We start from the raw sequence: 25,500 nt of genomic DNA on the forward strand, positions 1-25,500 counted from the left end.
GACAGGAAGTGTCACAAGAATGATCTGGTTGAAGGCAGAAGATGATGGTGCGGTGGAAGACCAGAAGAGAAAATATGGCGGCCAAACAGAGGTAGGGCATGAGATGATGAGTGGCTTAAAGTTCAGCCCCAGCCTCCAACTCCTGGTGACTGTCTCAATCTCCTTCCTCCTCCCTGTCTGCTGGCTTGCCTTATGTACTTTGGGACCTTTGTCCCATGGGCCCCATCATTGATTTCCTGATCATTGGGGGAGGTACGCAGGGCAGCCCCAATAAAAAGCAGTCTTCTGGGCACCACAGCCTGTTTCACTGCCATGGTTCGCACACATTGGCCAGACATCATGACGGTCCTATCGAGCCGCTTCAATGTGGTTTGAAACTTCCAATTCCTCACCTGGCCTCGCCTTATAGATGAGACATTTTACAACCTTAGTCTTGTCTATCCTATCTATAAATTACATATGCTGCCCCCTCAGCATCACGTGTAACAAATGACTTACTCGGCCAGGTCCCTGTTACATGGCAATCTAACCTACTTGAATCACATGGACCGTTACAATTACAGTAAAAAATAAAATACACCACCCATGATGCCTTTTGCAGTTTACACCACTTATATATCACATTCAAACACGGGTTAATGAAGTTTAAGTTTAATACCTTAGAGCTTAGACCACGGTCACGTTCAGCACGAAGCTCAGGTTGTTCCACTAGGGTGCGCTACCTGGACATTTGCTCAGATAATAGGCAGTGGAATCGCTTCCATGATGACCAAATGTCGACGATGAGAATCCCTCACTGTGCCTTGCTTCCTCGGCTGGGCGCACGCCACCGTGTCGACCCACTTGAGTTCAGCCTGTCGGGGAAGGCTTTGACGTCATTGCCACGTGACGTCACTCCAAGCAGTTGTCAGAGTTCTCGTCAGGGTCCATATCTGGCGCCGAAACCGAGAAGGCCGGAATGCACCGAGAGTGAAGGTTGCCTGGTCAGCTGTCCATTTATTACGTACGCAAAGGGGGCGGATGGGTCGTTGGCTCAGCGTTGCCGGTGGGGGCTAAAAATGCTGATGAATGCGTTACGTAATAAGTGGACGGCCCCTACGCACTAAAATTGAGATGTGCGAGGGTTGCCCCGTACTAATCAGAGCTGTTTCAGTCCCGAGAGTTGGTGCCGGGTACAAGGTGCGAGTCGGAGTGCGTTTTGACTTTTGGGGTTCGAGGTGCTCGGATTTTAGTCGTGTGACCACGCTCAGAGGTACCTGCTGTTGAGTTCTTCCTGTGAGGATGATATTCGGGACGTATTTGAGGTGTTACGTCTTCATGGTCGCTCTGCTGTTGATCGTGGCCATTCCCGGAGCGACGATGACGCAGACCGAAGAATGGTACTCGGCGTTCCTGAACATCACCTCGTGGGTCAACGACTACCTGACGTGGGAATACGCCGAGAGTGGTCATTACGGACGGGACTCGCCCAAGGAGGATGTGGATGGTCAACTCGTAACACCGACATCTTGTCCGAACGCCTGCTGTGGGGACGAGACCAGATTCTTCCCGGAGGGACAGCGTGCACCTCGTCTATGGGTCGCCCTCGTTGAACGAGGTGGTTGCACGTTCCGTGAGAAGATCCTCCTGGCGAAGGGACAAAATGCTACCGCGGTGTTGGTGTCAAATAACGTTGGATATGGAAACACCACGGTCACCATGACCCATGCAGGTGAGGTCTTGTGCGTGCTGTGCCGTTACCCATGCAGGTGGGGTCTAGTGCGTGCTGTGCCATGACCCATGCAGGTGAGATCTAGTGAGTGCAACCATGACCCATACAGGTGAGATCTAGTGTGCGGCACCATGACCCATGCACGTGAGGTCTAGTGCGCAGCAACGTGACCGATGCAGGTGAGGTCCAGTGCACATAAACATGACCGATGCAGGTGAGGTCTAGTTCGCAGCACAATGACTGAGGCAGGTGAGGTCTAGTGTGCGGCACCATGACCCATGTGGGTGATATGTAGTGTGCGGCACCATGACCCATGCAGATGAGGTCTAGTATATGGCATCATGCCCCATGCACGTGAGGTCTAGTGCGCAGCACCATGACCGAGGAAGGTGTGGTCTAGTCCGTGGCACCATGACCCATGCATGTGAGGTCTAGTGCATGGCACCATGACCCATGCAGGTGGGGTCTCGTGAGCGCTTGTGTTTTGACCGATGCAGGTGGGGTCTAGAGCATGCTGTTCCATTACCTATGCAGGTGAGATCGACTGCGCACTGTGCCATGATCCATACAGGTGAGGTCTAGTGCATGCTATGCCATGACCCATGCATATGAGATCTAGTGGGTGGCACCATAACCCATGCAGGTGAGGCCTAGTGCGTGGCACCATGACCCATGCAGGTGAGGCCTAGTGCGCGGCACCATGACCCATGCAGGTTAGGTGTAGTGCATGCTGTGCCATGACCCATGAAGATGAGGTCTAGTGCGTGCTGTGCCATGACCCATGCAGTTGAGGTCTAGTGCGTGCTGTGCCATGACCCATGCAGGTGAGGTCTAGTGCGTGCTGTGCCATGACCCATGCAGATGAGGTCTCGTGCGCGCTGTGCCGTTACCCTTTGCTTCTGTAGATATTAAAAGTTGTTTTCTTTATTCATTGTTAGATTGCAAACAACTTGAATTATGACACGATGCGTTGTCCTATTTTCGAATAACTTTACCAAAATGATGCAATATCTGTCATGGGGTCATTGGCATGATGTGGCTTTGTTTGGTAAATCGTTGAGGGATTTATCGTGATAGTCTGTGAAGGTGAAGGTTGTGATACCTGCAGTCTTTTAGCAAATGTAACACTGGATCAGAAGAGAGAAGTGAAATGTTGTTTTCAATACATTCATCGATCATTGGTTTATTACCTCCGGAACCAAAGGTGGATGGAGGTTATGTTTTTGTCCCCCGTCGCACCGCGGAGCGAAAGGGGGACTATGGTTTTCCCCTCCGTCCGTGTGTGCGTCCGTCCGTGCGTGCGTACGTGCGTGCGTAAGCGAAGGACCGAATTCTAATTTGGTGTGTGGGTGCAACCCACGTCAAAATCCAAGATGGCCGCCGCCATGTATGTCTGAACCTTGTGAGCGGAATATCTTGAAAAACAAGCATTCTGAGTATTGCGCTGCAATACATGTCCCCTACCAAAGTTCAAAGTGCCATAACTTTGTCAAAAATGATCGAATATGCAAATTTATGCACGGTTGATGCTGGTTTTCAAACGATCTGAGGTATGCTGAGACACGTGTGTGTCACGCCTCGCCTTGTTGATAAGCCCGCAAGGTCGCTCCGTGGAGTGGCCTGCACGTATTGCACTGTGTGAATTATATAATTTATTGCCAACTCATGGTCTGGGGTACTGGCGATTCAAGAGATATCCATTTTTAAAAATTAAATATTTTCGTTTAATTAACGATATCTGCCAAACCACGTGCCCTATCGCAAATTCCAAAAGGAAATTTTAGTAGACTGACATGCTGAACAGATTTGTGAAGTTTCCCCTCGATTGGATCAAAAATGAGGGAGGAGCTCGGATTTAAAGGTTCATGCTTAAAAACGTCATAACTCTGAAACCATGTGACGCATGACGTCATGCTCGCTGACTTTTTTGTTCGTCATGGGTATGCGATTCTGCCTGCAAAGTTTGGCCTCGATCTGTTCAGCCGTTGCAGAGAAAAAGGGGTTTTCGTGTTTTCACGAAAAACAATATGGCGACCGAACCACGTGACCTGTGACGTCATAATTACCATTAAAATATTCTACAGACCGAGTCCATATGGTGAAAAAATTATCTCAATCGGTCCTATTATTGCAGAGAAATTGGTTTTTAAAGGAAATTAAAACTTAAAATGGCACTGAGTTAAGGATCATCAGAATTATCAGAATTCCCAAAGTTCAAAGTGCCATAACATTGTCAAAAATGATCGAAACGTCGTGAAGTTCGAACTTGACCTGTAACTTATCATGAGGAAACCATGTGCCAAGTTTGAAATCATTAGCTTTAAGCGTTTAGAAAAAAAGTCCGGAAAACTGTTCTTTGCATGACGGACTGACGGACTGACGGACTGACGGACTGACGGACTGACGGACGGAGGGACGGCGTGCAAACCTATAGTCCCCTCCGGTGTACACCGGTAGGGGACTAATAAGCGAAGTACCAACTTCTAATCTGGTGTGTGGGTGTATCGAGGCATAAGGAAGAACGCTACTGAAAATTGGGTCGCCACGTCAAAATCCAAGATGGCCGCCACCATATATATGTCTGAACCTTGTGAGCGAAATATCTTGAAAAATAAACGAACTTCTAACTTCTAATCTGGTGTGTGGGTGTATCTATGCATAACGGAGAGCGCTATTGAAAATTGGGTCGCCACGTCAAAATCCAAGATGGCCGCCTTGCGTCTTCCACTTTGTCAACTAACATCACTTCACCGACGGGGGACCTAGGCGTAACGCTTGTCACCCCTGTCTGTCCGTTTGTGAACAAAATGTCAAAAAGTTGTGGACGGACTCGGACGAAATTTGGCAGAGATGTAGGGTATGTGACAAGGACGAAATTATTCGATTTTGGTGTAGATCCGGATTCGGATCCGGCTACTAAAATTTTTTAAGTGATTCTTCACCATTGGAAGATTGAGCCAAAAACAATACATACCAGGATATCTCAAAAAGTTATGGATGGATTTGGACGAAACTTGTTGGACAGGTTGTGTGTGTGACAAGAAAGAATCGATTCAATTTTGGTGAAGATCCGGATCCAGCTCATATAATTTTAAAAGTGATTCTTCACCATTGAGTGATATGGCCAACCAGGCGGAGGTATTCTCTCTATTGAGTGCCTTTCTAGTTTATTGATTGTCTTCAATGAGTCGTTCAACCGCAATGAGTCGTCCTAGAAAAGAGAAAAAGAACCAACCTTGCGGCGTAATTCGAGCGGGTCAAGTTTTGAGGTCAGATTGGGAGAGTTGATAGGTCGGATTACTTTGGATTCAATTCTGTCCAGTAAGTATGTGGAGCTAAAACCTCCCCAGATGTGAGAGCAGTACTCTATACAAGGACAAATCAATCCTTTATATAGTTGAAGCAACTGTGAGAGGAGAAGAATCTTCAACATCTCAAAAGGACTCCCAGTTTATTCGAGGCAGTCTCAACTGTTTGTGTAATGTGTGTATTCCAGGATAAATTTGATGTTAGGGTAATACCTAGTAGGTTTATTGAATCACATGGTGTAATTCTGGAGCTTTCAAATGAGATTGGAGAGTTGAGAGGAGTTTTAGAGAGAGAGATTGGAGGAAATTGAGTTTTAGAAGCATTTAACTTAACCTGATTACAGTTGCCGCACTGGGAAATCTTGTCCAAGTCTGAATTTAAAGAGGTGGCTGTGATGAAATGAGATGTAGATCGAGTGAGGGAAGATGGGGCAGATGGGAAAGCCATGGAGGAATGTAATGTCGAGTCATCAGCATATGAGTGCATTTGGTTATTTGTAGAAGAAAGAAGGTCTTTCGTCTTTGATAAAAAGAAGGAAGAGTGTTGGAGACAGGACAGAGCCCTGAGGGACACCGCTGTTCATCGGGAAGGAGGAAGATGTTGAACCATCAACAATTACAGAGATAGCTCGTTATGAGAGAGCAGAGTGAATGAGGAAAGCCGAAAGAGGGAAGCTTGGATATCAGACCCCGATGCCAAACTTTGTCAAAGGCTTTTGGGATACAATGCCGACAACAAAGGATTCCCCAAAGTCTCTCAGAGAAGAGGCCCAAACATTCGTAATGTAAGAAAGGATATCACCAGCAGATCTTGCCTTGCGAGAAAGCCATGTTGATGGTCAGATAGAAGCATGAGATTCAAGAAGCTTGAGGAAATGGTTATTGAGAAGACATTGAAAGACTTTGGAAATAGTAGAAGTCAGAGCGATAGGACAGTAGTTGGAAGGGTTTGAACGATCACCCTTCTTTAAAATAGGCTGCACTAAGGCATGTTTCCAGGAAAGAGGAAAAGTTGGGGTTTTTAAACAAAAACAAAACAAACAAACAAGCAAGCACGGGTGCAAGTTCTGAAGTGCACTCCTTCAAGACACGAGGAGGAATGCCATCTTGTCCGTATGCCTTGCTTGTGTCCAGAGAGAGGAGGACTTTACATTGTAGGGAGGTGTGTAGGATTGGTAAGGGGTGCATCAGGGGGAGATGGAATGTTAGAGTCATCCAGTGTTGAATTATAGGAGAAAAGAGAAGCAAAAATAGCTGCTTTATCGGTCGGAGAGACAGCGATAGTATCATCGGAATGGAAAAGTGAAGGGAAGGTAGAGCGACAGAAGTTGTTGGAGATACTTTTAGCGAATGACCAGAAAGATCTATTCGTGGAAGAAGATGAGAGGTTGTCACATTTCTTTTGAATAAAAGAATGCTTCGCCTCACAAATAATTATGTTTGCAATGATTTCCAGCAGATATGAAAGCTGAATGTGAGTCGGAGGAAGAAGAGTTTTTCCATGTCCGATATGCCACATCCCTTGCACGAATGGCCACAGAGCAGGAATTATTGAACCAAGAATTGGTAGAAGAGATCGACTTGAAAGAGACGGATATGAGCCTCTATTCCTGCTACAATTCCTGCAATTCCTTCATTGTACATGTTCATGTAAAACGTGGACATCCCTCCTTTATAAATGTGTTCGGACCTGGAAAACCCAACACCGTAGTTATATGTTGGCAGTTAGAAACCTTCTTGGCACTGTTACATCTCCATGATCGGCCTAGTGGACAAAGGCCTGCAAGCATCATGATAATCTTGAAGAACAGAACAGGTTTAACGAACTCTATACAGAGTATTGAGGTGACTTCCCAGCTCTCTCAACTTCTCACACACAAAACCAACATGAGCCAATATTGACACCTCTTGCGTTACTATAATATCAAGTAACACCAAACCACTCCTTTGAAGTTCATCACAATAACATCCCTCTCACTCATCCCTCCCCTCAGCCCCATCTTTCTCTCCTTTTGGCTGCAAATAAATGTTTTGTTGAGATGAAGATACAGTAGATGAAGTCCTCTGCCACCCCTCATGGCACCATGACATGCAGGTCCTCCGTGCCCCTCCTGGCACGGTGGCCTGCGGTTCCTCCGCCATCACTCTGGGTACGGTGGAGGTGTGGATCCTCAACCGCCCATCCCAGGATGGTGGTGTGCAGGTCCTCCGCCTCCTTTTCCAGCACGGTGGTGTGCAGGTCCTCCTCTGCCCCTCCTGGCATGGTGGTGTGCGGGATCTCCGGCACAGTGGTGTGCGGGTCCTCTGCCACCCCTCCTGGCACCGTGGTGTGCGGGTCCTCTGCCACCCCTCCTGGCACAGTGGCGTGCGGGTCCTCTGCCACCCCTCCGGGCACAGTGGCGTGCGGGTCCTCTGCCACCCCTCCTGGCACAGTGGTGTGCGGGTCCTCTGCCACCCCTCCTAGCACAGTGGTGTGCGGGTCCTCTGCCACCCCTCCTGGCACAGTGGCGTGCGGGTCCTCTGCCACCCCTCCATGCCACCATCCCTCCCGGCATGGTGGAATGCGGATCCTCCGCCTCCCCTTCCGGCCCGGTGGCGTGCAGGTCCTCCTCTTCTTTCTTTTCTTCTTTTGTTTCCTTTTTAAGTCACTCGCCAACTCATTGTGCGACCATATAGTGCAACTTTCCTTCATACTTCAAACCACCATTTCCTCCAACCTGGTCACAAAGTCTCCTTTAGTTTGTCTGAACTGGTGATACAGAAAGGAAACTCGGTTTGTAGTGAGTGTGGACTCATGACCATTAACCCTTTCATGTTTGCACCCCCGACATAACCTCCGCCATCACGTGTCCAATCGCCAACCCCTTCCTCCCCCAATCCCCTCCCCCCAAACCAAAATTTAACCTTATTCTCGCCCACTGCCCCCACATTCTTCCTCTTGTCCTTCAGCTTATATTCCTTGCCCTACCAGTATGAACCACCAATGTTCAAGATCTCCATTCTAATGTCACTTATCCCTTCATTCAAATTACTACTGCAACCCTGGGTATTGTATGCTTAACAAAAATATTCCATTTCGAGGGTTAATCCATTTTGGATGGATTTTGGACCACTCACACTTGTTCCCAAAATGGGAGAAATTCTCCTGATGAATGAGGGCTGAACTCTCCCAACAGTCTTCTTCCTCAAAGTAGAATGAAGAGTGGGTGCAGCGTATGAGGTGTCGGGTACAAACTGCAATCCAATCACGTCCGCGACAGCTCGCCAGGTAGCAGATGCGATCTGTCCCACTCACACCTCAGAACGCAGCAGAGGAATGGAATGCTTTGCGATGAGAATGAGTTAGTTTTCCAAGAGGGTGCTTACACATGTACCCGTGTGCGTTTAATATGTTTAGGGGTCACCTCCATGTTATGCACACAATAGGGGGTATGTTGAGGGGGAAGGGGTCCAAATATTTAATTCTTTTGTGAAAATAATACTGGAAATGTCCTTTCAGTGATGTTGATTTTGGCCTACTTGTGTTTTCTTTCCCGATTTTCCTCTGCTGTTTTTGAAAATTGGACGTGTCGCCATTTTGTTGACATCATTTCAAACCACAAATTGAGGTTTCACTTCTGTTTGCTTGTCATTTGTGTTTCTGTTCTCAAGGTGTGCTTTCCACCAAAGGTGTTTACTCGTTAAGCCTTTTAACAGACCATGGTTTGCAATCACAGTTGGGGTTTTCATTTATTTATTTTTGGTATTCCCCTTAATCATGCGGTGCATATTTTATGCATACAGGCCCTCGGGCCTCTGAGGATAAGAATAGGACCATGGGAAAATGGCATTTGCCAGTTTTGTAAGGCAGTGTTCATCATTATCAGGTGAACCTCCCAAGAAGAGAAAATTGTCCGTCTGTCTTGTAGTTTTCTAAATAAATTAATTGATCAAGATATTTTTCTTTTTTTTCCATTGGATAATTAATGGAGGAGTGACATCCATGTATTAAAACATGACACATGTGATGCAGTTCAAACGCCAAAATTCATTGCTTGTGAATCTAATTACCTGTGTCCTGGCCCATAAAACCAAAATGCACATGGTCATACAACATACAGTGCATTCAGAAAGTATTCAGACCCCTTCACGTTTCACACATTTTGTTATGTTGCAGCCTTATGCTGAAATCGTTTAAATTCATTTTTTCCCTCATCAATCTACACTCAATACCCCATAATGACAAAGAGAAAACAGGATTTTAGAAAGTTTTGCAAATTTATTAAAAAGGAAAAACTGAAATATCACATTGACGTAAGTATTCATACCCTTTGCTATGACACTTGAAATTTAGCTCAGGTGCCTCCCATTTCTCTTGATCATCTTTGAGATGTTTCTACACCTTGATTGGAGTCCACCTGTGGTAAATTCAATTGATTGGACATGATTTGGAAAGGCACACACCTGTCTATATAAGGTCTCACAGCTGACAATGCATATCACAGCAAAAACCAAGCCATGAGGTCGAAGGCACTGCCTGCAGAGCTCAGAAACAGGATTTTGTCGAGGCACAGATCTGGGGAAGCCTACAAAAAAATCTCTGCTGCATTGAAGGTTCCCAAGAGCACAGTGGCCTCCATAATTCTTAAATGGAAGAAGTTTGGAACAACCAGGACTCTTCCTAGAGCTGGCCACCTGGCCAAACTGAGCAATCGGGGGAGAAGGGCCTTGGTAAGAGAGGTGACCAAGAACCCGATGGTCACTCTGGCTGAGCTCCAGAGATCCTGTATGGAGATGGGAGAAACTTCCAGAAGGACAACCATCACTGCACCACTCCACCGAGCTGGGCTTTATGGCAGAGTGGCCAGATACGCCAGACGGAAGCCTCTCCTCAGTGAAAGACACATGAAAGCCCGCTTGGAGTTTGCAAAAAAGCACCTAAAGGACTCTCAGACTGTGAGAAACAAGATTCTGTGGGCCGTGTGAGCCCTGCAGAAACCTAGGGAGGACAAAGCATGGAAAGCACAGAGGGTGCAAGACCAGAAATGAGATGGGAGAAGACAGATAGACCACCGACCTATCTGCGAATGCAAAGTGACAAGCCCACAGACCTGGCTTCATCGCGGGAGATTCCAATAACCCTAAAGGCCTTGGCTTCTCCGGTTTCCTGCAGACCACAATGATGGTCGTACAATAATCGCTGCTGTTTCTCTCTGAAAGGCATCACCATGAACTACAATTAATTTGTAAAATGCAAGATGTTTTGGCTAGGCCTACATGCTATTTGACATCATATTGCATGAGGTACTGAGCAAATGACAGTAAAATAAATATCAGTGAGGTGAAATCGGATTGACCAATTGGCAAGAGATCCAGGTGGGAGAAATCCTCTTCCAAATTGATTTTTACACACAACAGTTGAATACGTCTTGCGGATTAAAGCACCGATTCCATCGGCTCCAGTAATAGTGAACGAGTCAAAATGGGATAGGAATACCTCAGTTGACTTTCTCCTGGGTCTAACCTGGCTCCAGTAACAGTGAACTAGTCAAAATGGGATAGGAATAACTTAGTTGACTTCCTCCTGGGTCTAACCTGGCTCCAGTAATCGTGAACAAGTCAAAATGGGATAGGAATAACTTAGTTGACCTCCTCCTGGGTCTAACCTGTCTCCAGTAGTAGTGAACTAGTCAAAATGGGATAGGAATAACTCAGTTGACTTCCTCCTGTGTCTAACCTGGCTCCAGTAGTAGTGAACTAGTAGTAGTGAACTCCAGTAGTAGTGAACTAGAAAATGGAATAACTTAGTTGACTTCCTCCTGGGTCTAACCTGGCTCCAGTAATCGTGAACAAGTCAAAATGGGTTAGGAATAACTTAGTTGACTTCCTCCTGGGTCTAACCTGGCTCCAGTAGTAGTGAACTAGTCAAAATGGGATAGGAATAACTCAGTTGACTTCGTCCTGTGTCTAACCTGGCTCCAGTAGTAGTAAACTAGTCAAAATGGGATAGGAATAACTCAGTTGACTTCCTCCTGTGTCTAACCTGGCTTCAGTAGGAGTGAAAAAGTCAAAATGGGATAGGAATAACTCAGTTGACTTCCTCCTCTGTCTAACCTGGCTCCAGTAGTAGTGAACGAGTCAAAATGGGATAAGAATAACTCAGTTGACTTCGTCATGGGTCTAACCTGGCTCCAGTTGTAGTGAACTAGTCAAAATGGGATAGGAATAACTCAGTTGACTTCCTCCTGTGTCTAACCTGGCTCCAGTAGAAGTGAACTAGTCAAAATGGGATAGGAATAACTCAGTTGACTTCCTCCTGTGTGTAACCTGGCTCCAGTAAAAGTGAACTCGTCAAAATGGGATAGGAATAACTCAGTTGACTTCGTCCTGTGTCTAACCTGGCTACAGTAACAGTGAACTTGTCAAAATGGGATAGGAATAACTCAGTTGACTTCGTCATGGGTCTAACTTTGCTCCAGTAGTAGTGAACTAGTCAAAATGGGAGAGGAATAACTCAGTTGACTTCGTCATGGGTCTAACCTGGCTCCAGTAATAGTGAACGAGTCAAAATGGGATAGGAATAACTCAGTTGACTTCCTCATGGGTCTAACCTGGCTCCAGTAGTAGTAAACAAGTCAAAATGGGATAGGAATAACTCAGTTGACTTCCTCCTGGGTCTAACCTTGCTCCAGTTGTAGTGAACTAGTCAAAATGGGAGAGGAATAACTCAGTTGACTTCGTCATGGGTCTAAACTGGCTCCAGTAATAGTGAACGAGTCAAAATGGGATAGGAATAACTCAGTTGACTTCCTCATGGGTCTAACCTGGCTCCAGTAGTAGTGAACTAGTCAAAATGGGATAGGAATAACTTAGTTGACTTCCTCCTGGGTCTAACCGTGCTCCAGTTGTAGTGAACTAGTCAAAATGGGAGAGGAATAACTCAGTTGACTTCGTCATGGGTCTAACCTGGCTCCAGTAATAGTGAACGAGTCAAAATGGGATAGGAATAACTCAGTTGACTTCCTCATGGGTCTAACCTGGCTCCAGTAGTAGTAAACAAGTCAAAATGGGATAGGAATAACTTAGTTGACTTCCTCCTGGGTCTAACCTGGCTCCAGTAGTAGTGAACTAGTCAAAATGGTATAGGAATAACTCAGTTGACTTCCTCCTGTGTCTAACCTGGCCCCAGTAGTAGTGAACTAGTCAAAATGGGATAGGAATAACTTAGTTGACTTCCTCCTGGGTCTAACCTGGCTCCAGTAATCGTGAACAAGTCAAAATGGGATAGGAATAACTTAGTTTACTTCCTCCTGGGTCTAACCTGGCTCCAGTAGTAGTGAACTAGTCAAAATGGGATAGGAATAACTCAATTGACTTCGTCCTGTGTCTAACCTGGCTCCAGTAGTAGTAAACTAGTCAAAATGGGATAGGAATAACTCAGTTGACTTCCTCCTGTGTCTAACCTGGCTCCAGTCGGAGTGAAAAAGTCAAAATGGGATAGGAATAACTCAGTTGACTTCCTCCTGTGTCTAACCTGGCTCCAGTAAAAGTGAACTCGTCAAAATGGGATAGGAATAACTCAGTTGACTTCCTCATGGGTCTAACCTTGCTCCAGTCGTAGTGAACTAGTCAAAATGGGAGAGGAATAACTCAGTTGACTTCGTCATGGGTCTAACCTGGCTCCAGTAGTAGTGAACTAGTCAAAATGGGATAGGAATAACTCAGTTGACTTCGTCCTGTGTCTAACCTGGCTCCAGTAGTAGTAAACTAGTCAAAATGGGATAGGAATAACTCAGTTGACTTCGTCCTGTGTCTAACCTGGCTCCAGTAGTAGTGAACTAGTCAAAATGGGATAGGAATAACTCAGTTGACTTCGTCCTGTGTCTAACCTGGCTCCAATAGTCGTGAACTAGTCAAAATGGGATAGGAATAACTCAGTTGACTTCGTCCTGTGTCTAAACTGGCTCCAGTAGGAGTGAACTAGTCAAAATGGGATCGGAATAACTCAGTTGACTTCGTCCTGTGTCTAACCTGTCTCCAGTAGTAGTGAACTAGTCAAAATGGGATAGGAATAACTCAGTTGACTTCGTCCTGTGTCTAACCTGGCTCCAGTAGTAGTGAACTAGTCAAAATGGGACAGGAATAACTCAGTTGACTTCGTCATGGGTCTAACCTGGCTCCAGTAGTAGTGAACATGTCAAAATGGGATAGGAATAACTCAGTTGACTTCGTCCTGTGTCTAACCTTGCTCCAGTAGTAGTGAACAAGTCAAAATGGGAGAGGAATAACTCAGTTGACTTCGTCATGGGTCTAACCTGGCTCCAGTAATAGTGAACTAGTCAAAATGGGATAGGAATAACTCAGTTGACTTCCTCATGGGTCTAACCTGGCTCCAGTAGTAGTAAACTAGTCAAAATGGGATCGGAATAACTCAGTTGACTTCGTCCTGTATCTAACCTGGCTCCAGTAGTCGTGAACTAGTCAAAATGGGATAGGAATAACTTAGTTGACTTCCTCCTGGGTCTAACCTGGCTCCAGTAATAGTGAACTAGTCAAAATGGGATAAGAATAACTCAGTTGACTTCCTCCTGTGTCGAACCTGGCTCCAGTAGTCGTGAACTAGTCAAAATGGGATAGGAATAACTTAGTTGACTTCCTCCTGGGTCTAACCTGGCTCCAGTAATAGTGAACTAGTCAAAATGGGATAGGAATAACTCAGTTGACTTCCTCCTGTGTCTAACCTGGCTCCAGTAGTAGTGAACTAGTCAGAATGGGATAGGAATACCTCAGTTGACTTCCTCATGGGTCTAACCTGGCTCCAGTAGTAGTGAACTAGTCAAAATGGGATAGGAATAACTCAGTTGACTTCCTCCTGTGTCTAACATGGCTCCAGTAGAAGTGAACTAGTCAAAATGGGATAGGAATAACTTAGTTGACTTCGTCATGGGTCTAACCTGGCTCCAGTAGTAGTGAACAAGTCAAAATGGGATAGGAATAACTCAGTTGACTTCGTCCTGTGTCTAACCTGGCTCCAGTGGTCGTAAACTAGTCAAAATGGGATAGGAATAACTCAGTTGACTTCGTCCTGTGTCTAACCTGGCTCCAGTGGTAGTAAACTAGTCAAAATGGGATAGGAATAACTCAGTTGACTTCCTCCTGTGTCTAACCTGGCTCCAGTAGTAGTGAAAAAGTCAAAATGGGATAGGAATAACTCAGTTGACTTCCTCCTCTGTCTAACCTGGCTCCAGTAGTAGTGAACTAGTCAAAATGGGATAGGAATAACTTAGTTGACTTCGTCATGGGTCTAACCTGGCTCCAGTAATAGTGAACTAGTCAAAATGGGATAGGAATAACTCAGTTGACTTCCTCCTGTGTCTAACCTGGCTCCATTAGAAGTGAACTAGTCAAAATGGGATAGGAATAACTCAGTTGACTTCCTCATGGGTCTAACCTGGCTCCAGTAATAGTGAACTAGTCAAAATGGGATAGGAATAACTCAGTTGACTTCCTCCTGTGTCTAACCTGGCTCCAGTAGTAGTGAACTCGTCAAAATGGGAGAGGAATAACTCAGTTGACTTCCTCCTGTGTCTAACCTGGCTCCAGTAGAAGTGAACTCGTCAAAATGGGAGAGGAATAACTCAGTTGACTTCATCCTGTGTCTAACATGGCTCCAGTAACAGTGAACTAGTCAAAATGGGATAGGAATAACTCAGTTGACTTCCTCATGGGTCTAACCTGGCTCCAGTAGTAGTGAACTAGTCAAAATGGGATAGGAATAGCTCAGTTGACTTCCTCATGGGTCTAACCTGGCTCCAGTAACAGTGAACTAGTCAAAATGGGATAGGAATAACTCAGTTGACTTCCTCATGGGTCTAACCTGGCTCCAGTAAAAGTGAGCTCGTCAAAATGGGAGAGGAATAACTCAGTTGACTTCCTCCTGTGTCTAACCTGGCTCCAGTAGAAGTGAACTCGTCAAAATGGGAGAGGAATAACTCAGTTGACTTCATCCTGTGTCTAACATGGCTCCAGTAACAGTGAACTAGTCAAAATGGGATAGGAATAACTCAGTTGACTTCCTCATGGGTCTAACCTGGCTCCAGTAGTAGTGAACTCGTCAAAATGGGAGAGGAATAACTCAGTTGACTTCATCCTGTGTCTAACATGGCTCCAGTAACAGTGAACTAGTCAAAATGGGATAGGAATAGCTCAGTTGACTTCCTCATGGGTCTAACCTGGCTCCAGTAGTAGTGAACTCGTCAAAATGGGAGAGGAATAACTCAGTTGACTTCGTCCTGTGTCTAACATGGCTCCAGTAGTAGTGAACATGTCAAAATGGGATAGGAATAACTCAGTTGACTTCCTCCTGTGTCTAACCTGGCTCCAGTTGTAGTGAACTAGTCAAAATGGGATAGGAATAACTCAGTTGACCTCCTCCTGGGTCTAACCTGGCTCCAGTTGTAGTGAACTAGTCAAAATGGGATAGGAATAACTTAGTTGACTTCCTCCTGGGTCTAACCTTGCTCCAGTAGTAGTGAACTAGTCAAAATGGGATAGGAATAACTTAGTTGACTTCCTCCTGGGTCTAACCTTGTTGGATATATGCCCCTCATCTTTTGTATATGAGCGTCCGCTCTGAGTCTGGAAGGTCGGTGGTTCAAACCCCTACCAAAGACTTTAAAATGGTTCCTGCGGCTTCCTTTCTTGATGCTCATTGTTTTATTAAAAGGATAGAGCACGGACAAACTAGGCTGGAAAGTCGATGGCAAAACACCCAGTACAAACCTCGCCAAGAAACTGCTTCGGCAGCACCAACGCTCTGTAAGGCATATGGACATCACGTCCACTCAAACAGGACATCACCTCCACTCAAACCGGACATCACCTCCACTCAAACAGGACATCACCTCCACTCAAACAGGACATCACGTCTACTCAAACAGGACATCACCTCCACTCAAACAGGACATCACGTCTACTCAAACAGGACATCACCTCCACTCAAACAGGACATCACCTCCACTCAAACAGGACATCACCTCCACTCAAACAGGACATCACCTCCACTCAAACAGGACATCACGTCTACTCAAACAGGACATCACCTCCACTCAAACAGGACATCACGTCTACTCAAACAGGACATCACCTCCACTCAAACAGGACATCACGTCTACTCAAACAGGACATCACCTCCACTCAAACAGGACATCACCTCCACTCAAACAGGACATCACCTCCACTCAAACAGGACATCACGTCTACTCAAACAGGACATCACCTCCACTCAAACAGGACATCACGTCTACTCAAACAGGACATCACCTCCACTCAAACAGGACATCACGTCTACTCAAACAGGACATCACCTCCACTCAAACAGGACATCACCTCCACTCAAACAGGACATCAACTCCACTCAAACAGGACATCACCTCCACTCAAACAAGACATCACCTCCACTCAAACAGGACATCACCTCCACTCAAACAGGACATCACCTCCACTCAAACAGGACATCACCTCCACTCAAACAGGACATCACCTCCACTCAAACAGGACATCACCTCCACTCAAACAGGACATCACCTCCACTCAAACAGGACATCACCTCCACTCAAACAGGACATCACCTCCACTCAAACAGGACATCACCTCCACTCAAACAGGACATCACCTCCACTCAAACAGGACATCACCTCCACTCAAACACCACTTTTATAGACAGCGACCTTGTGTTGTATTCGGAGTTTGGTTTTTCAATTTCAGGAAAGAATGTTCATAAATCGGATTTGAAACTGGCTGAGCAATCCTAATCCAGGACTTAGGCCTTCTTTTGCTTTGGCAGTTGTATTCTTGGTTCTTGTCACAACTACCTGCTGATTGACCTGTAACACGGTGCGGTTTCACGGTCGACGACCTACAAGTATTGCGTCACGTTGTCCTTTTGCCTGATTGATATAAAATGGGCCTCAAAGTTCAAGCACTTATCTTGAGATTGTGGAACGGCCTTGCACGCCTCATTTTGTCTTCTTTTTATGCATATGGCGTCTATTCTGATTGGTCGGGGTAAGGTGGAAGTGTGAGGACTTTGGCTACCTTGTAATGACCTGTCTCATACCTTATCACCCAAATGGAATCTGCACTCACTTGGTTTTTATTCCTCAACTTTAAAAAAAAACTGTTGTCGCTTATGTTTACCTCTCGCTCTTATCTTGTAGTGTTAATCTACATTGTTTTCGTATTTCCTTTACATGTAAATGTTTTGTAAAGCTCCAACATTTACCTCATTACCTCCACCACTGAAGGTGGATGGAGGTTATGTTTTCACCCCTGTCTGTTTGTGAACAGGATATCTCAAAACGTTATGGACGGATTTGGACAAAACTTGGTGGACAGGTTGGGTGTCTGACAAGGACGAATCGATTCAATTTTGGTGAAGATCTGAATATGGATTCGGATATGAGAATTATTTAATTATTACGTGATTCTTCACCATTGGGAGACAGGGCCAAAAATGATACATAACAGGATACCTCAAAAAGTTACGGACGGATTTGGACAAAACCTAGCGGAGAGGTTGGGTGTCTGACAAGGACTAATCGATTCGATTTTGGTGAAGATCTGAATATGGATTCGGATATGAGAATTATTTAATTATTACCTGATTCTTCACCATTGGGAGACAGGGCCAAAAATGATACATAACAGGATACCTCAAAAAGTTACGGACGGATTTGGACAAAACCTAGCGGAGAGGTTGGGTGTCTGACAAGGACTAATCGATTCGATTTTGGTGAAGATCTGAATATGGATTCGGATATGAGAATTATTTAATTATTACGTGATTCTTCACCATTGGGAGACAGGGCCAAAAATGATACATAACAGGATACCTCAAAAAGTTACGGACGGATTTGGACAAAACCTAGCGGAGAGGTTGGGTGTCTGACAAGGACTAATCGATTCGATTTTGGTGAAGATCTGAATATGGATTCGGATATGAGAATTATTTAATTATTACGTGATTCTTCACCATCGGGAGACAGGGCCAAAAATGATACATAACAGGATACCTCAAAAAGTTACGGACGGATTTGGACAAAACCTAGCGGAGAGGTTGGGTGTCTGACAAGGACTAATCGATTCGATTTTGGTGAAGATCTGAATATGGATTCGGATATGAGAATTATTTAATTATTACGTGATTCTTCACCATTGGGAGATAGGGCCAAAAATGATACATAACAGGATACCTCAAAAAGTTACGGACGGATTTGGACAAAACCTAGCGGAGAGGTTGGGTGTCTGACAAGGAGTAATCGATTCAATTTTGGTGAAGATCTGAATATGGATTCGGATATGAGAATTATTTAATTATTACGTGATTCTTCACCATTGAGTGATCGGGTGAAAAGCGATTATCGAACATGATGTTTCAAAAAGTTGTGGGTGACTTCTGACAAAACTTGTTGGACGAGTTGGTTTGGTGACAAGAACGAGTTGGTTTGGTGACAAGAACAAGCCAATTCGATTTTGGTTCAGGTTCGAATCCAGATGCGACCTATCAATGGATAGAAAACGTAAACTGTTCAGCCTGGCGGAAAACAAAACAAACAAACCACTGGATGTTTGCCAATCTGCAATCACAATCCATAACAGAGGAAAGTAATTACTCCCGCTAGGGAGTAATGCATTCGATCGTGTGTGTGTGTGTTTGTTTGTGTGTTTATGTGTGTGTGTGTGTTTGTTTGTGTGTTTATGTGTGTTCGTGTGTTTGTGAACAAGATATCTGGAAAAAACTGTAGCCAGGAATAATTGATTAGTTTTTGGTGAAGCTCAGGATATTATTCCCGAGCCAGGAATGTTTTTGGGGATTTTTTTTTTCTGTTTTACTGCATTAAAGCTTTTATTCTTATTCTTAAATGATGTTTTTCTCCTCTAATTCCGAGATATATCGAAATAAATTCTCTGACAGTTAGGGCTTACTTTCTTTTTCATTTATTGTTTTGGGGAGAGGGGATGTTAAACAAAACGTATTATTCCACTTGACCCACGGCGGGAGTATGCACTCCACTGAGTGGCGTTCTAGTTCAAATTGCAAAAAAAAGGCGAACGTTACATTATGAGAACTGTTATGAACGTCAAAATGCAGAGTTTGCCCACTGACCAGAATACGATCAAACAGAGACAATAATATTGAAGCGCGGTGTTACGCGCGCTGCTTGTAAGCAAGGAGGAAGCGGACAACGCGGTAAGTTGTAAGAGTCTTTATTCAAGAGCTCCACTGTAACACTGGAGCGTTCCGGCCTGCGCGCCCGGTGTATATCCCGCGGCCACGCCTACCCCTCGGGCGTGGCCGCCGCCCACTTGGCGCGCGGAATGATGTCATCACGCCAGTGAGCTTTCGTGTCCGCCACGCGCGCCCCCCCCCCCCCCCCCCCCCAGAATTCCCACGCACCTGGAGGGCCAGTTTGCGGGACAAACGGATGACCCGGCCGAAGTGCCCTCTGGCGACTGGCGGCGTCCGGGGTGCAGGTATGCCAGCTGGGATGCCTCCGGCTGCACCCGGGATGGGTGCAGGCTCGGGGGGCGGCGTGCCGGCGGGGCCGGGCGGTGCCGGGGGTCCGCCCGTCGGGAGGTGGCCCCGACGCGGGGGCCGAGCCACTGGCGGTGGGTGGTCCACGTCGAGGTGGGCCGGCTTGAGGCGGTCTATGGAGACACGGTCAGGAGTGCCGCCGATGTCCAAGGTGAAATGTTTCACCCCGGTCTCCAGCACGCGGAAAGGCCCGTCGTACGGGGGCCGCAGTGGTGTCCGGTGGGCGTCGTGCCAGACGAAGACGTACTCCGCGGGGCGACGTGCGTAGGTGGGTGCCTGTGGGCACGGGGGCGAACCTCTGGGCGGTCTCCTGCAGCGCGGAGCGCTCCTGCGCCGCGGACCATGGTGCCGTGGAGTCGGGGAGGAACTCGCCCGGCACCCGCAGCGGTTGCCCGAAGACCAACTCCGCCGCGGATACGCGCAGGTCGTCCTTGGGCGCCGTCCGGAGGCCCAGCAGCACCCAGGGGAGCCTGTCGACCCAGCCGCCGTCGCGGAGGGTCGCCCGGAGCGCGGCCTTCAACGAGCGGTGGAACCGCTCGCACAGGCCGTTAGCCTGGGGGTGGTAGGCCGTGGTGCGGTGCAGCTGGACCCCGAGCCCCCGCGCGACCGCCCCCCAGAGCTCCGAGGTGAACTGGGGACCGCGGTCGGACGGGATGTCCGAGGGGGCGCCGAACCGGGCGACCCAGGTGGCGATGAATGCCTGCGCGACGTCCGCCGCCGTCGTTGATGCCAAAGGCACGGCCTCCGGCCACCGGGTGGTGCGGTCCATCATGGTCAGGACGTGGGTGAAACCCCGCGAGGGGGGCAGAGGTCCCACCAGGTCCACGTGAACGTGGTCAAACCAATGTTCCGGCACCGCAAACGGGGCCAATGGGCTCTGGGTGTGTCGGTGCACCTTCGCACGCGAGGCACGTCCTGGCCCAGCTGCGGACGGCCTTCCAGAGGCCATGCCAGACAAACTTGTCGGCGATCAACCTCTGGGAGGCCCTCGTGCCCGGGTGGGACAGGCCGTGGATGGCGTCGAAAATCTGGCGCTGCCAGCCCGCGGGCACGATGGGGGCGAGGCCGCCCGAGGGAGACGTCGCACCAGAGGGCCGTGCCCGCGCCGTCGAATGGCACCTCGGTGACGCGGAGGCCCGTAACGGCGGTCCGCAAGGCCTGGACGTCGGGGTCGGCGGCCTGGTCCGCCGCCATCCGGGCATAGTCGATGCCGAGGTGGACCGCATGGGCAACGGACCGGGAAAGGCAATCCGCCACCGGGTTGTCCTTCCCCGCGACGTGCCGGATGTCCATCGTGTATTCGGACACGGCCGAGAGGTGACGCTGCTGCCGGGCCGACAACGGCTCGGCGACCTTGCCCATCGCGAACACCAGTGGCTTGTGGTCGACGAAGGCCGTGAACGCACGGCCCTCGAGCAGATGGCGGAAGTGCCTGACCGCCAGGTGGAGCCCGAGCAACTCGCGGTCGAAGGTACTGTACCGGCGTTCGGGCGGGCGAAGCTGCCGGCTGAAGAACGCCAGCGGTTGCCAAGCTCCACGCACCCATTGCTCGTGCACCGCGCCCACCGCGTAGTCCGAGGCGTCGGTGGTGAGGGCGATCGGTGCATCGGGCGCCGGGTGCGCGAGCATGGTGGCGTTAGCCAAGGCGAGCTTCGCGCCCACGAACGCCGCGTCCATCTACTCGGTCCAGGTAACGTCACCTTTGCCAGGCTTCCCTCGGAGGGCCTCGTGCAGGGGGCGCAGGAGCTGGGCGATGCAGGGCAGGAACCGATGGTAAAAGTTTACCATGCCCAGGAACTCCTGGAGCCCCCTGATCGTGTGGGGGCGCGGAAACCCCTTCACCGCCTCCACCTTGGCCGGTAGGGGGACGGCCCCGTGCCTGGTGACGCGGTGCCCCAAAAAGTCGATTTCAGTGACACCGAACCGGCACTTGGCGGGGTTCACGATCAGGCCATGCTGGCCCAGACGTTCGAAGAGCGTGCGGAGATGGTGTAGGTGCTCTTCGCGGGACGCGCTTGCGACGAGGATATCACCCAGATAGACGTAGACGAAATCCAAGTCGCGCAAGACGCTGTCCATGAGGCGCTGGAACACCTGAGCCGCATTCTTCAAACCGAAGGGCATCCGAAGAAATTCGAAAAGACCGAACGGCGTGATGACAGCCGTCTTCGGGATGTCCTCCGGCCTGACGGGGACCTGGTGGTAACCACGTATGAGGTCCACCTTCGAAAAGAAGGACATGCCCGCCAAGCGGGCGGAAAAGTCCTGAATATGGGGGACGGGGTAGCGGTCGGGGGTGGTGGCGTCGTTGAGACGGCGGTAGTCCCCGCACGGTCGCCATCCCCCGCCGGGCTTGGGCACGATGTGGAGCGGCGACGCCCAAGCACTCTCGGAGCGCCGCACGATGCTGAGCCGCTCCAGCGTAGCGAACTCAGCTTTAGCTACGGCGAGCTTCGTCGGCTCGAGGCGGCTTGCCCGGGCGTAGACCGGTGGCCCGGCGGTGGGGATGTGATGTTCCACCCCGTGCTTGACAGTCCCCGCCAAGAAGGTGGGCCGCGTGAGGGCCGGGAAACGGGCGAGGAGGCGGGTGAATTCGTCCACTGCCGGAAGCGTACAGATGAACCTGGCCGGAACCGAACCGCTCAGCAAGCCGCTCGATGAGCCACTCCTTGAGCTGCTCAACGAGGCGGGCAGCGCGCACGCGAGCGAGCTGAACGTCTCAGCCTGGACAAGCCTTCTGTGCTTTACGTCGACCAACAGGCCATTGGCACAGAGGAAGTCCGCGCCGAGCAGTGCCATAGGCACGTCGGCAGTCACGAACGACCATCGGAAAACATGCCCTCCGAACCGCAGAGAAAGGCAGCGTTTTCCGTATGTGCGAATGGGCGTACCGTTGGCAGCAAGCAGCGCGGGGCCCCGGCCCGCGGACTGCTTGTCGGACGTACCGGCGGGAACGACACTCACCTGCGCTCCCGTGTCGCACAGGTAACGGTGCCCGGATAAGGTGTCCGTTATGTACAGGAGGCTGTTTAATCGGCCGGCGCTCAGTGCCACTACCGAGGGCCGGCCCGGGCGTTTTCTCGACCTGCCGAATGAGCACGGCGGGCGACATTGCCGAGCCTCGTGGCCGAACCTAGCGTGGAAATGGCACCAGGTTTGCGGCGAAGCCGGAGGTCGCGGTTTCCGCGGTGGTGGTGGGCGAGGCGTGGTGGCCGCCACGAGGCGCCCCTCGGAGTAGGGGTGGGCACCCGCAGGAGGTTCAGCGGCTACGCGGTGCGTCGCATAGTAGGGGTGGGCACCCGCAGCAGTTTCGGGCTCGGGAGCCGCTATGGCCGCACCGAAACTCGCCTGCGTGTCCAAAGCCGCGTAGAACTTGTCGGCCTTGGCCGCGAGCGCTCGGGGTTCCGTTGTCGCAGAACCGGCCAACGCGAGGCGTACTCGTGCCGGCAGCTGGCGTCGAAATAACGCCCGGAATAGAGCGTTCGGGGTTTCGTCGCCCATGAGCGACAGCATATGGTCCATTCAGACCGACGGTCGCGTGTCACCGAGCTCGGGGTGGTCCAAGAGGCGATCGGCCCGTGCGTCCACCGTGAGGCCGAACGTGGCGAGGAGGAGACGCTTGATCGCCTCGTACCTGTCGTCGGCCGGTGGGTTCCTCAGGACCGACACGACGCGGGCGGCCATGCCGGCCCCGAGGGAGGCGACCACGTGGCAGTAGCGTGTCTCGTCCGCCGTGATGCCTCGAAGCCTGAACTGGGCTTTGGCCTGCAGGAACCAGATCTCCGCCTGAGCTTCCCAGAACTCGGGGAGCTTTATCGCTACCGCGTTGGTTGCCATGGCTGTGGCGGGTTCGGGTGGTCAGTGACGACTGACCAGAACGTCGGAGGTCACCAATGAAGTGCGGTGTTACGCGCGCTGCTTGTAAGCAAGGAGGAAGCGGACAATGCGGTAAGTTGTAAGAGTCTTTATTCAAGAGCTCCACTGTAACACTGGAGCGTTCCGGGCTGCGCGCCCGGTGTATATCCCGTGGCCACGCCTACCCCTCGGGCCTGGCCGCCGCCCACTTGGCGCGCGGAATGATGTCATCACGCCAGTGAGCTTTCGTGTCCGCCACAATATATTATTACTCACTCGACTATGATACTATGGAGGGTGAAAACAAGAAAGGATTCATGAATACGGTATAGAGCAGCAAAGATCATCACGTGTGACAGGACCCAGGCAGGACCCAGGACCCAACAGGACAAGTTTTTAAAAAAAAAAGTTTTTGAAGCATATATAAACAAACAAATATATAAATATACAATTTCTCTTTTGTAGTATAGACTACTATAAATGTTTTTTATTATTTTATATTGTTTTTTTGGGTGGGCGTGGGGGTGAGGTGGACCCTTCCCAGATATCACAATCATTACACATGTATGCTGTTGCATGGAAGGGGTAGGGGAGGATCCATATAATGTGGTAATAATAGCTTGGTCTGTTTGCTTGAGTAGGGTAGAATTTGGCTACTCCTGCATTAGGAATCTGTCAGGGGTAAGTCGTATGTAATATGTGCACCAAGGAGGCAGTGATCACCCTTTATAGAGCAGAATAGGGTCAGGGTGTATCATGTAAAACCTGCACAGCCAAGGCCAGGTGGAGGACTTTTGGCACCCAGCATTTAAATGGATAACATCAGAGCCATTTGGCCAGAAGACTGCAGGCCATGGAGGTGAAGTGAGCTGTGAAGTCTGGGTTGAGGGAGGAATACTTTAACGAGGGGCCGCTCTGGCAGGGCAGGATGTCCCATAAGATGTTGCCACCCACAGGCAGCTGGTGGCCAATTGTGGGACCAGCTGTGTGCTGGAAGGTGGTCCCAGAGGGGTTAAAAGCAGCCACGTGCCAGGAAGGAGGTCCCAGTGGGGTTAAAATCCACGTGTGCACATCAGAAGCCATCTCGGTACACTCTGCGTCATTGCTCCGGAGGTAAGGGCCACTAAGAGAAGTGAATGCCATCTCCTGCGAGCGCACCTCATTGCCATCCATCCTCTCATCCTCCAGCCCTGTGCCAGACCAATCTGCACAACCACGGTTGCCCTGGACCAAGACCCGCTCGTGCCTGCACAAATCCTTGCCTGCTCCCTTTTTATCGTTGTCTGAATCTGGTATTGTTGCTGCCATTAGCAGGGTTACGTCTCTTGTACATAAGAACATGTTTTCTCTTCTTTCATCCCCATCTGCTTGTGCTGACTGCTAGATTTGTTCTATTTATTTATTTATTATCTTGTCTTTCCTTCTTCCCCATATACATTTTAAATGCAAGCATTTCCCGGTTTACGAAAACCCAGCTTCCGATCATCCGTCCATATGAACATTATACATTATAATCATGTCTCCGTCTTTTGAACGATCGAACGACTCACACGATCACAGCTTTCTGAAAATACCGCGCCGAGTGCTAAACACAGGAAATTGAACCTTGAGTGAATTATCCATTCACACCATAATTCACACCTCGTTCACCCGGACTTTGCTCCAGCACTGTTCCGTCATTACATATGTCATTCTTTCCATGGGGTTCCTTACCAGCATGAGAGGCAGCTTTCTCTTCACGAGGTTCATTACCAGCACGAGAGAAAACTTTTTTCCCGGGGGTTGGGAGGGGGATTCCTTACTGGTACGAGGGAAAGCTTTCTTTCTGGGGGTTTCCGTACTGGCATGACAGAAAGCTTTCTTTCCATGGGTTCCTTACCAGCACGAGAGAAAACTTTCTTTCCAGGGGTTCCTTAGCGGCACGAGAGAGCTTTTTTCCCTGGGTTCCTTACCGGCGCAAGAGAAAGCTTTCTTTCTGGGGATTCCTTACCGGCACGAGAGAAAGTTTTCTTTCCAGGGGTTCCTTAGCGGCACGAGAAAGCTTTCTTTCC

The 25,500-nt window shown here is 49.1% G+C and overlaps 1 protein-coding gene across 2 annotated transcripts in view; it reads left to right on the forward strand.

Annotated features, from left to right (window-relative positions):
- The first annotated feature begins 725 nt into the window (after window positions 1-725).
- LOC137437973 (RING finger protein 150) overlaps window positions 726-25,500 on the forward strand; it is an 89,214-nt gene continuing 64,439 nt past the window's right edge. The window contains exon 1 of one of the 2 annotated variants that reach the window (XM_068132779.2): window positions 726-1,711. In XM_068132779.2, the coding sequence (XP_067988880.1) occupies window positions 1,282-1,711 (430 nt within the window). In that variant the 5' untranslated portion in view covers window positions 726-1,281. Of the gene's footprint in view, window positions 1,712-2,137; window positions 2,246-25,500 lie in introns of those variants that run through there. The other variant, XM_078766732.1, reaches the window with a different exon arrangement.

The sequence above is a fragment of the Myxine glutinosa genome, chromosome 12, assembly GCF_964187855.1.
Source record: "Myxine glutinosa chromosome 12, kmMyxGlut1.1, whole genome shotgun sequence".
In the NCBI taxonomy this organism is placed as follows: domain Eukaryota; kingdom Metazoa; phylum Chordata; class Myxini; order Myxiniformes; family Myxinidae; genus Myxine; species Myxine glutinosa.